This window comes from Mesocricetus auratus, unplaced genomic scaffold, assembly GCF_017639785.1.
Source record: "Mesocricetus auratus isolate SY011 unplaced genomic scaffold, BCM_Maur_2.0 Super-Scaffold_100042, whole genome shotgun sequence".
NCBI lineage: Eukaryota > Metazoa > Chordata > Mammalia > Rodentia > Cricetidae > Mesocricetus > Mesocricetus auratus.
Window position 1 is genome coordinate 4,729,151 of NW_024429219.1, and position 12,395 is coordinate 4,741,545.

General features: G+C 52.0%; 1 protein-coding gene across 11 annotated transcripts in view; it reads left to right on the forward strand.

Annotated features, from left to right (window-relative positions):
• Positions 1-12,395, forward strand: part of Camta1 (calmodulin binding transcription activator 1) — an 814,893-nt gene that overhangs the window by 275,250 nt on the left and 527,248 nt on the right. For all 11 annotated transcript variants that reach the window (XM_040734951.1, XM_040734950.1, XM_040734953.1 and 8 more), the window contains exon 4: positions 7,752-7,819. In XM_040734951.1, the coding sequence (XP_040590885.1) occupies positions 7,752-7,819 (68 nt within the window). The remainder of the gene's footprint in view (positions 1-7,751; positions 7,820-12,395) is intronic.

Here is a 12,395-nt window from a genome sequence, read left to right on the forward strand (position 1 = left end):
GTGCGTAGGAGAACTTTGCACACTCCCATGCAGCCTTCTACTGAGCCAACAGTCACCTTTGCATCCAAGAACTCCAGGGCTCTATGGCTGTATAGGGACACCAGGTTTTGATTCTCCATGCAAAGCCGTACGGCAGAGAGCGCTGTGTGCCGGGGGTCCTAGATTACCACAGCCATTGCGGAGCAGGTCCCCGAGTCTGCAGTCTGCTGTGCGGTGAGGGACAGTCAGACGATTCCCCGGCGTCGGGGGTGGGGGAGAACCAGGACCTGAGAGGGAAGTGGGCAGAGATGGTGAGTGGGTCCAAGGAGGGACAGAACTGTAGGACCCAGGCCAGCACAGCAGCCTCTTGCCCACAGGCCTCCAAGTGCCCCACTGGCTCACCACCACCATAGGCTCTCAGACCCTGGCAACATCACTCACCCCTGGATGATGGATTTCGGTAGTGGGTTGAAGAGCTGTGCTGCCCCCTCTTGTACCCTCACCCTTCACGACAGCCCCCCCACCCCCGGCACAACCCTTCTGCCTTCCTGTTGGTGGGGGCCATTGCTGATGCATAGCAGAGTCCACAGAACTGTGGGTTCCGTCTCCCACAGGCTGCCGCCCCTGCCCCGGCCACACACACATACACACACACACACACACACACACACACACATACACACACACACACACACACACACACACACACACACACACACTGTTTTGGCAGCAGTTTTTCTGTTTGAGCATCCAAAGGACAAACTGCGCTTCTAAAACCTGCAAGCTGGACAGTCTTTGCTTTGGAGCCTGCTGTGAATTTCTTCATCTTGACAGTGGAATCGTTCTTCCTAGTGTCAATGCAGGGTCTGGGGTGAGTGAAGGATGCTGGGATAGCAGGAGGCTGGAGGCCAATGGATGTGCCCAGATGGCTCTATCAGTCTGGGTCTGCTGTGTAGGCAGGGCAAGCTAGTATCTCCATCACCTAGCCACATCTAGCCGGATGCATGGGCTCTCTCCTTGCTCTTAAAATTAATTAGATAAAATTTACTTGCGTAAACTCTAGAGCAGTGGTTCTCAGCCTCCGTAATCCTACAACCCTTTAATGCAGGTCCTCGTGTTGTGGTGACCTCTCCCCAGCCATAAGCTTATTTCGTTGTTACTTCATAACTGTAAAGTTACTACTGTTGCGAATCATAATGTAAGTATCTGTGCTTCCTGATGGACTTAAGTGACCCCCGTGAAAGGGTCACTCGACCCACAAAGGGACCATGGCCCACAGGTTGAGAACGGCTGCTCTGGAGCATCAGCGGTGTGCAGCCAGCACTCCTAGTAGTTCCTAACATCTGTACCACCCCAAAAGGAGACCCCATGCTCTTCGATCAGTCGCTCATCCCCCTCATCCCCAGCCCTCAAAACCCACACATTTATATTCTCTTCCAGTTGATTGGGAAGTTCTGCGCAATGCCATCAACAGCATTCTCAACACATGGCCTGTTGCGGTAGGCTTTTTCCATGGGGCATTATTGTGCCTTCCTAACGGTGTGTCCGTGTTACAGCCCTCTGGGACAGGGCGTTGCCCTGGCTCACATTCCTAGTCCCTCTGTGGACTCGTTCGTCCATCTACGGACTGGGTGGCCTCTGGCTCTTTCTAAGCTCCTGCCAGTAATGTTGCTGTGAATGTTTGTGTCTGTACTTACTAATTCAGAAATGCTTTTTTACAACGTGTCTTCTCTGTGTGTCTGTGTGGGTATGTACACACATCAGGTAGGTGTCTGTGGATGCCAGGAGAGGGCATGGATTTCCCTGGAGCTGGAGTTGTAGTTAGTGATGAGCTCCCTGGCATGGGTGTGGGAAACTGGACTGGGCTCCTCTGCAAGAGCAGCTCACAGTCTTAACCCCTGAGCCATCTCTCCGTGCCCAGTTACTCCGAATTTCCATGCCTCTTATGCTGCCTCATCTCATTAAACTCCCCCTACTATGAGGCTGTTTGTTCCTTGGTGTCTCCATTTACTCAGTTAGTTCCTGAGCTTTGAGAGGGCAACCTCCAGCCCCCCACCTGCCTGTCTGGAGAGGAAGGAGTGAACTCTGGAAAAGGCAATGGTCTGGTAAGACTGGACAGCATGAGGCTAAGGTTAGATAGGTGACTCGGATGCTTCGAGGACATGTGGAGGCCAGCAGGAGCATGCAAAAGTCCCTGGTGTCCAGCCATCCTGACCATGCAGAGGCAGGGCCTGGCTTCAAGTATTTCATTTCCTTGCTCAGAAGAGCTGGTGTTTAAATGCGATGGGCGTTCTCCCAAGCTGTGTGGGAGGTGTCACAGATTGGGAGAAATACCACACACACACACTCACACTCACACTCACACACACACACCTCCCTTGGTGAAGGTGGAGAGAGTGGCCAGTGATCAAGGGAAGCTCATTATTGAGTGTGATTTCCTGGTGCCTTGCTTGGCTACATACTAGCTTAGTAGGCCCATGCTAGCCCTTTGGCTATCCAGTTGAACCCTTTGGCTATCCAGTTGAACCCTTTGGCTATCCAGTTGAACCCTTTGGCTATCCAGTTGAACCCTATGGCTATCCAGTTGAACCCTATGGCTATCCAGTTGAACCCTATGGCTATCCAGTTGAACCCTTGGCTATCCAGTTGAACCCTTTGGCTATCCAGTTGAACCCTTTGGCTATCCAGTTGAACCCTTTGGCTATCCAGTTGAACCCTTGGCTATCCAGTTGAACCCTTTGGCTATCCAGTTGAACCCTTTGGCTATCCAGTTGAACCCTATGGCTATCCAGTTGAACCCTTGGTTATCCAGTTGAACCCTTTGGCTATCCAGTTGAACCCTTTGGCTATCCAGTTGAACCCTATGGCTATCCAGTTGAACCCTATGGCTATCCAGTTGAACCCTTGGCTATCCAGTTGAACCCTATGGCTATCCAGTTGAACCCTATGGCTATCCAGTTGAACCCTATGGCTATCCAGTTGAACCCTATGGCTATCCAGTTGAACCCTTGGCTATCCAGTTGAACCCTATTGCTATCCAGTTGAACACACTGTGGCTCTGCAGTAGTAGGGTAATGGCTCTGTTGTTGAAATGTCTTTTTCCCTTCATTGACTGTGAGTTCAAGGGCTAATTAATCTCCGCACTCCCACACAGTAGGTGTTCAGTGTCTTTAGTGTAGAACCTGAGTGCGGCAAGGGTGCAGAGAGGTTTTCTCTTCAGAGGACAGCAACAGCAGGAGGCCCTGCTAGGCTGTGGCGGATGTGGCCGGAAGCACATTTACAGAGGTCCTCAGGTGTGGGGGTCTGGGGAATAAAGTTATAGATGTAAGGGTATTGGGGGTATACCGTGCCCTGATCTTCTGGGTCACTGGGGTTGTGACCCTTGGCTAGAGCAGGGATCTGCGTGTGTCTTAAGGTTTCTATTGAAGCAATAAAAGCACCATGACCATAAGCAACTTAGTGAGGGGGAAAGGGTTTGACTTCATTTCCAGTCCGTATCACAGTCCGCCATCCCGGGGATGTCAAGACAGAAACCTCGAAGCAGGAATTGAAGAGGAGGCCACGGAGGGATTCTGTTGACTGCCTTGCTCCCCACGGCTCGTGCCATTTGTTTTCTTAGAGCATCCGGGACCGCCAGCCCAGGAGCCGACGTCACACAGTGAGCGCCTCTCACACCAATCATCAGTCAAGAAAATGTGCCACCCATTCTAGTGGGGGCGTTTTTCTCACTTGAGGCTGCCTCTTCCCACGTGACTCCAGCTTGTGTCAAGTCAACACACTGGGCATCTAGTCAGCATGGCAGGTTACTCTGGATACCAGTTCCGCTGAGGTTACGGCAGGGAGATGCCACCTAGCACGCGGCTGACCGTGTGTGTGTGTGTGTGTGTGTGTGTGTGTGTGTGTGTGTGTGTGTGTGTGTTAGCCACGGTCTGCTCTCAGCATCTTGGGAGAACACATGGGACACAGTGGTTGACTGACAGTGTTGAATCCAGCGACTTTGAACGGTCCCAGCGTTACCATTCGTTGTGAGTGTTGGAGAGTTGGGTGTGAGGAGGAGGGGCTAGGGAGAGATGTCCATAAGCCCAGCAGTGGCCTGGACCATCGTGGCACCTCCTTGGGGGGTTGGGGGCCTCTAGTCAGGTAGCTCACACCATGCAATGCTGGTCATGGAAGCCTTTGTCCGCAGACACGCCGTGGCTGTTAGTGTGGTATAGGGACCACACCGTTCCTTGTAACGGCTCTGGGAGCTATGTTTTCCTCTGTGCAGAGGGAGTTGAGGTATACAGGAGGCAAGCAATGTGCTCAAGGTGAGCAGCTGATCTTTGGCAAACTCGGGGCCCAAGGCCAGGTCACAGAAGACAGGTGCTTTGCTGTGACGCTGAGCTGTCTTTCTGGGGCAGCTCAGTTAGTTAAACAGCTGTAGGGCCATATCCCACAGGTATTGTTATGCAGCTTTTCAGCTTTCACTTCAACTATCTCCAGTCTTGAATACATACATACATGTACATATATACATGCATACATATACATACATGCATAAATACACACACACACTACCACACACATGTACCACTATACAGAGAGACGCATACACATTTCACTTACGAATGCACATTTTTCTGCAGTGTGTACTCATCTTTCCCCCACCCACCCTCATACCAACAAACACACAAGCACCCACCCACTCATCCACTCACCTCCCTATACATAGATCTACCTGCTCACCCATCTAGCCATCCATCCCCCTGTGCACCTGCCTGTCTGTCCACCTGTGCACCTGCCCATCCCCCTGTGCACCTGCCCATCCCCCTGTGCACCTGCCCATCCCCCTGTGCACCTGCCTGTCTGTCCCCCTGTGCACCTGCCCATCCCCCTGTGCACCTGCCCATCCCCTGTGCACCTGCCCATCCCCCTGTGCACCTGCCTGTCTGTCCACCTGTGCACCTGCCCATCCCCCTGTGCACCTGCCCATCCCCTGTGCACCTGCCCATCCCCCTGTGCACCTGCCCATCCCCTGTGCACCTGCCCATCCACCTGTGCACCTGCCCATCCCCCTGTGCACCTGTCTGTCCATCCCCCTGTGCACCTGTCTGTCCATCCCCCTGTGCACCTGCCCATCCCCCTGTGCACCTGCCCATCCCCCTGTGCACCTGCCTGTCTGTCCACCTGTTCACCTGCCCATCCCTCTGTGCACCTGCCTGTCCATCCCCCTGTGCACCTGTCTGTCCATCCCCCTGTGCACCTGTCTGTCCATCCCCCTGTGCACCTGTCTGTCCATCCCCCTGTGCACCTGTCTGTCCATCCCCCTGTGCACCTGTCTGTCCATCCCCCTGTGCACCTGCCCATCCCCCTGTGCACCTGCCCATCCCCCTGTGCACCTGCCTGTCCATCTACCTGTGCACCTGTCTGTCCATCCCCCTGTGCACCTGCCCATCCCCCTGTGCACCTGCCCATCCCCCTATGCACCTGTCTGCCCATCCCCCTGTGCACCTGACTGTCCATCCCCCTGTGCACCTGCCTGTCCATCCCCCTGTGCACCTGTCTGTCCATCCCCCTGTGCACCTGCCCATCCCCCTGTGCACCTGCCCATCCCCCTGTGCACCTGTCCATCCACCTGTGCACCTGCCTGTCCGTCCACCTGTGCACCTGCCCATCCCCCTGTGCACCTGCCTGTCCATCCCCCTGTGCACCTGTCTGTCCATCCCCCTGTGCACCTGCCCATCCCCCTGTGCACCTGCCCATCCCCCTATGCACCTGTCTGCCCATCCCCCTGTGCACCTGCCTGTCCATCCCCCTGTGCACCTGCCTGTCCATCTACCTGTGCACCTGCCCATCCCCCTGTGCACCTGCCCATCCCCCTGTGCACCTGTCTGTCCATCTACCTGTGCACCTGCCCATCCACCTGTGCACCTGCCCATCCCCCTGTGCACCTGCCCATCCACACTCCTATTTAGCCAGCTCCCTTACCATTCATCCCCCTCCCCACCTATTGACCCACCCGTCTACCAGCTCATCCTGCACCTAACAGGCATTTTTTCAGGTTTCCTCCGGATGCTCCAGGACACCATGAAGTCCTGTGAATGCATCAGCAGTGACGTAGCCCTTACCCTTGCGTGGTCTGATGGGGATGCTGCCTGAGTGAACAAGCAATTAGGATACGCAGTGACGAATCCTGTGTACTGAGGAAAGTGCTGTGGGAGGGTGGAAGATGGACAACTCGTCCTGTCCTGGACAGAGAAGCAGGGCTGGCCCGGGCACGGGATCGTTAACCTTTGGTGAGACTTCAGGGAAGGAGTTTCTCCAAGAGAGGGTTAGGGATGAGAGCCCACTGGGCTCATTCTTTCTTTAGCTAAAAATCAATGCTAGGAGCAGACAAAGAAGCAGTTGCTTTTGTCATCACTGGTATTTCCTGAGTTCTTGCTGTAGGCTTCAGTCTTCCAGGCTTGGCGGTTTGGGCTCTTGGTTCCAACGTATGTGGTGATGGCCATTTGCTATGACTATAGAGAGTCTTGGTCTTCACTGGCCCTGGTGGTCTTCATGGCACGGCACGTCTTATTTCTACCTACAACTGACCTGTGTACCTGATGCTGAGACTGTCTCTTCCTTTTCCCCAAGGCCATGTGGGCCATTGCTGGTCACAGTGCTCAGATCCACTATGTCTAAGCCCAGGAGGCTGCTGGTCTCTGGGCAGATGGCCTGCTCTACTCCGAGGAGCTCAGAGTTGCTGTGCCTGCAGCAAGAGCTCAGAGTGAACCCGAGGCCCATGCTCTGCATTTCACTGACTGTCGGTGGCAGAGTCTCTGTGTCACATTGCCACCAAGATCAAAGGAAATATGTACTAGCCCAACTCTAATTAACTTACTATCCCAGCCAATTTCGTGTTAGCAGATCTGTTTGGATCTGGCAGTAATGGGCCGTGTCATGTCTAAGAGATAGGGCAATGTCTTATGCTATGTCACTCATTGGCTCCTTGTGGAAATTATTAATAAATAAGTAATTCTATCTGTGATGATGTTATTGTCTTTATAAATATTTAATTTGCCTTCAGGTGCTCACATTTTCCCCATGTTTGCCTGAAACTCAGCTGACTTGGCCCTCTGAGGCTCTGCTCAATAGATGATGCTAGCAGTGGGAATGGTTCTCTTTCTCTCTCTCTCTCTCTCTCTCTCTCTCTCTCTCTCTCTCTCTTTCTCTCTCTTCCCCTTTCTCTCTCTGCTTGCTCTCTCTCTTTCTCTCTCCCTCTCTCTCTGCTCTCTCTCTCTCCCTTTCTCTCTCTGCTCGCTCTCTCTGTCTCTCTCTGCTCTCTGTCTCTGTCTCTCTGTGATTCCACTACAGGGTGGGCGTTGGGAGTCAAGCTGAGCAGATGCAGTTCTTTGGTGAGAAAGCTGAAAGACACCCTGTTTTGGAGAAGCAGAGTATACACCAAGACCTGTTGTTGGCATGTGCTTTTCTCCTTCAGGTGAATGGCATTTGGGATCTCAAAGGGTCTCTGATGTTTTCCTTCCACAGAGAAATATTTTGTCCTTGCCACTGACTCTCCCTTTGAAACTCAGGCTTTGATGGTGATTGTGTGGATGGCTGAGTGAAAAGGACTCAGGGAATCAAAAGAGAGGCCGAGTCCCGGTCAACAATTTTTCTAGAAGAATCTGACCAAGTTCCATACTGACCAAGATGCACAACCGCCTGGAAAAAAAATAACTACTTTTTTTTCTGCTTCTCAGGGTCCAACATGAACTAACTGTTATCATTATCTTTTTATTTTTCTGTTTCAGGAAATTGCGGCTTATTTAATAACATTTGAGAAACACGAAGAATGGCTAACCACATCCCCTAAGACAAGGTAATGTCCCGCCTATCACAGTTTTCCAGCTCTGTATGGTGAGACTAGGCGATTGCTTTTGGGGGATTGCCAGGTTTGGCCCCACAATGCAGGGTAACGGGTTGTCATTGCATGTTGTGCTCGATGGCCGTGAAAGGGACCGCTCACTAACTCGTCCGGGACGGTGGTGGTGAATGCCATGAGAGGGACTAGACACTGGGCAGCAGCTGTCGGAACTTTTCACAGGTTGACTCTGGGCTCCACCCCTCAGCCAGGCACACGGAAACTTGCCTGGCAGGTGCAGGGGGGACAGGGGGCCGGGGGGCGGTTTATTTCGGGAAAGAGCCCGCCTGCTGTCAGTGGCGCACACTCTTTAAAAGGGGAAAGGAACTTAGCTGCTGCCTGGATCTCAGTGTGTTTTATACATCAATAAAGTCGGGTTACTCTTGATTTCTGGGAGAAAGAGCTCCCAAATCAGAAGCAATGGCTAAATATTACGCAGTAAATGTCCTTGAACCCACTAACTGCCACAAACACTTAACTTCTCTCGCCACCCGGGACTGGAGGAAATTGGCGAAAATATAGCCGACCTGTGTCCTGCCCACCGAAGTGATGTTATTATCAGTGAAGGATGGTGAGCCTGGGATTTGGGGCTGATTTTAAAGACAGCTTCTTATTTCCTGCCCAACTCTTTAAGTTTTTATTTTTGATATGTTTCATGCCAAATCATCAGAGGTCTGCAGCCACTCTCTTTCAGTTGCCACGATGTTTCTATTAGCAGTGACAGGGCCAGCTGCTTATGTTAACTGGAAGGCGGCGTTCAGGGCACCAGTTACAGGGTGGCATCTAAAAGGTGGAGTTGTCGGTCTGCGACCCATGGACAAGCACGACAGTCTCTGGCATTGTCAGCTCAGACCAGGATTGGAATGAGCCAGGTTCTCTGCCCCCTTGGTCCCGAGTTTGGCCCGTCTGTCCCCTCTGAGCTATGATGGAATGGGTTCCGGCTTTTAGAATGTTCCTTCATGAGACAAGGCGTATTCACTCAGTGTCTTGTTGCTGTGACAAAACACTTGGCAAGGGACAACCTAAGGAAACAAAGGCTTATTTTGGCTCAAGGTTTGAGGTTGAACAGTCCGTCTGGCAAGGAAGGCGGGGCGGCAGGAGGGTGAGGCACTGGGCCGTCGGGAGTCTTCAGGAAGCAGAGAGAGATTGGTGCTGCCATTTTTTTTTTTTTTTTTGCAGTCCAGGCCCCGTCCTTGGGATGGTACCACACACAGTTAAGGTGTGTTTTCACTCCTCGATTGACTTAATATAGGAAGTTTCTAAGAGACATATCCAAAGATTTTCCTCTTCGGTGATTCTAGATTCTGTTGGGTTAATAATGTTAACCACCACACTCTCCCAATCCAAGCAGGAGGAAAGAGCCATTTATGAGACGGAATGAAAGTCTCCAGGACTTGGCGGGGTTTGCACGCATGCGCTCATGCACACTTTAGAATGTTGCGAGGATGGCGTTCCCCCTCACATTTCAGCCCAGGAATTTGGGGACTGATTGAGAAGATGATGTAACTTCTGGTCATACTGACTCTGACTTCTTGAAGTATAATGGATCTTGAGGTATAGGGACATATGAAGCAAGAGGAGGAATTGTGGGTGCACAGATTAAGATACATGGGACTAAGATATGTATAGGTTAATTTTATTCGGGGAGAAGTCACTTACAGGAGAAACCGATGACCCACCAGTTCCAGCTCCGAGGATCCATACCCAGTTGCTCTCTGTGACCTGACCAGAACCAAGAGAGAGCAAGCCTGTCCCGGACCCCAGACCAAATCCCACACGCTCACATACACACCTGTGACCACGCCCAAACAGGTGTGGTCAGCGCCACAGGTGCATCTGGTGAATCTGTCACTACAAGGAATGAAAAAGTTCCATATTGACAGATTTGTAGTTGAGGCTTAGTTCTGTCACTTAGCAGCCTTGCAACTATTGCGTGAAAATCCATTAAGCTCCTTAGAAAGCACCACCCCTCTGTCTGTCTGTCTGTCTGTCTGTCTGTCTGTCTGTCTGTCTGTCTGTCTGTCTTTCTCTCTCTCTCTCTCTCACCCTCTCTTTCTTCCTTCCCTTCCTCAGTCACCCGAGTGCTCTGATTACAGCTGTGTACCGCCACACCCAGCCTCCCCGCTTTTTCTTCTTTGTTAGAAAGTCGAGCTCCTCTCCAGTCTGTGTTTTCTGGGTCATCAGGAGCATCACAGGGAAGATAGCGTCTATGACCCTGCTTTGCAGGTGTGAGTGTCCATGTCTGTCGCTGGAGGCCTGGGTCATGGCTGGCGGCATCCAAGGATTTCCTTCAGGCTCTGGGGAGTCTGAACTTCTTTACTCCAGGCAGAGTGAACACTCGGACTCCCGCTGCATTCTCCTACGTGTTCCCTGTTTACGCCTGAAAGCTTCCGCTCCCAGGAGGACAAGTCGCCCTGGTTGTTCAAGGACCTTCCTAAATTAGTTGTTGAGCTAAGTTTGGGTTCCCCTCCCCCACCGTTCCCAGTATTGAAATTAATTGGTGCAGTTAACTGCCGGGCTCCCACAAGCCGGTCTCCTGATAGTAAGGAATTAATGGCACCAATACTCCCCTGAATGGGAAGGCAATGCAAGCTCTGTTTGCAGCTACTGTTAATTTCATTTTAGAAAATTAATAAGAACGAATTGCCCCACTGACATTTATAGAGTTTGCTAATAAAATGATACATTGTTTGTGTGGAAGAATCCTTATTAAATTAATTGTTGTAATCAGTCCACATATAGATGTTGGTATAGAACTGCAGAGGGGCCCCACTCCTGTCTCTGAGGCTTGCTTGGGTGCCTTAGGGATAAACATTGCCCTTGTTCATCCTAATTCAAGAGAGGGCCCTGGACGTCGCTTACACCTGCTCGTAATGAGGCGTGCTTCAGGACTGGGGCCCTTGGGGTGGCAGTGTGGCCACTGCAGGCTGAATGAGGAACGCTCAGGTGGCCTGCATTGTGTTATAAGCAGGTGAGATCTTAAGCCTGGAAACTCATCCTCGGGGACATCTTTGTTTGTCACTTGCTTTGTGCTCTGCAGGATCATAATATCATTTGGAGACTGCAGGGACGCCATCCTCCCCACCCCGCCATGTGGATTTATGATCTTGGAGTAGAGTCCTTCCTCTGTCTAGAGTGCTACCCGGCTCCTCCCTCAGGCCTTGGCTTGGGAGTCGTCTTTCTCTGTGAGGTGTTCGAATACCACCCACACCCATCTGGACAGGCCCCAATGCCTCTCCCTTGTGCTGTTTCCCTTGTGGGGAAGCACCTTGTGGCCTTCCAGCTTTTCTGTTTAGTTTTGTTATTCCTTACCTGGCCCCACACACATGCCGGTGGGGGATGTTCAGTTGGGCTTGTTGTTGGGTAACCTGGATGCCTGGAACATTCCCTCCGTGTACCCTGGTGAGATGAGCAGGGAGGTAAAAAGCGGGGGTCTGAGGGCTGTGAAGCAAGAGCCCCAGGGCTTCCTCCATGTTGTTCTTTGTAATGGGGGGTTCTTTGTCCTGGCTGGTCCTGCCTCCCGTCTCAGTCCCAAGCAAGCACACAGACGCTACTTTAGTTATAAACTGTTGGCCAGCGGCTAGGATTTCTTATTGGCTGCCTCTTTTTCAATTATTAACCCATTTCTATAAATCTATGCATTTCCACATGGCCTTGGCTTACTGGAGAAGGGTCCGGACCTGCTACTCCTGTCTGCCTACACTTCCCAGAATTCTCCTCGTCTCCTAGCCCCACCCATCTTCCTTCCTCATTGGCCGAACAGTGTTTTATTCATCAACCAACAAGAGAAACACACATACGGAAGGACATCTCCCCGTCAGTTCTTTCTTGCACATCTGGCCTCAGGATTGGCCAACATGCCTGCACTGCCTGCTGTAGCACTTGCTATGGGCTAATGGCCGTGTTTTATAATTTGTACCGTGGGGGCTGGAGAGACCGCTTAGAGGTTAAGAGCACATTTTGCTCTTCGACAGGATGCAAGTTTGGTTCCCAGCACCCACTGGGTGACTCACAACCATCTGTAACCATCTTCTGCCTTTGCAAACACTCTTACAGCACGAGCGTGAGCACACACACACACACACACATGCGCGCACGCACGCGCACAATCTTACAATCTGTATGGTTACTCTGCCAGGCAGGGAAGGGCTGTGAGGCCACAGGACTTAGAGCTTAATGGCGTTAGAACTCTTCATCTTCTCTAGACGTAGTCCATGGAGACAAGGAGTAAGAGCACAGCTTAGGAAATCATTCTACTGTCCCTCAGCAGCAGCCAGAAGTCAGAGGCACTAGTAAGGGCCTCCCTCTGTGGGCCAGAGTGGCTTGGTTGTGCCAGTCAGGTGGCCTCCTGAGCATTCTTGGGCTGGATCCCCCCCCCCGTCCCTACTCTCGAGACACAGGCAGTGCAGGACCAGCATGGTGGAAACAGGCCCTGCACAGCATAGGGTGGGGGAATCCAGCTGAGTAGAGCATGATTTAGAAATGCTGACCTCTTCCCATTTCCTGGGAGGCATACCACCTTCCCCGTGAGCCA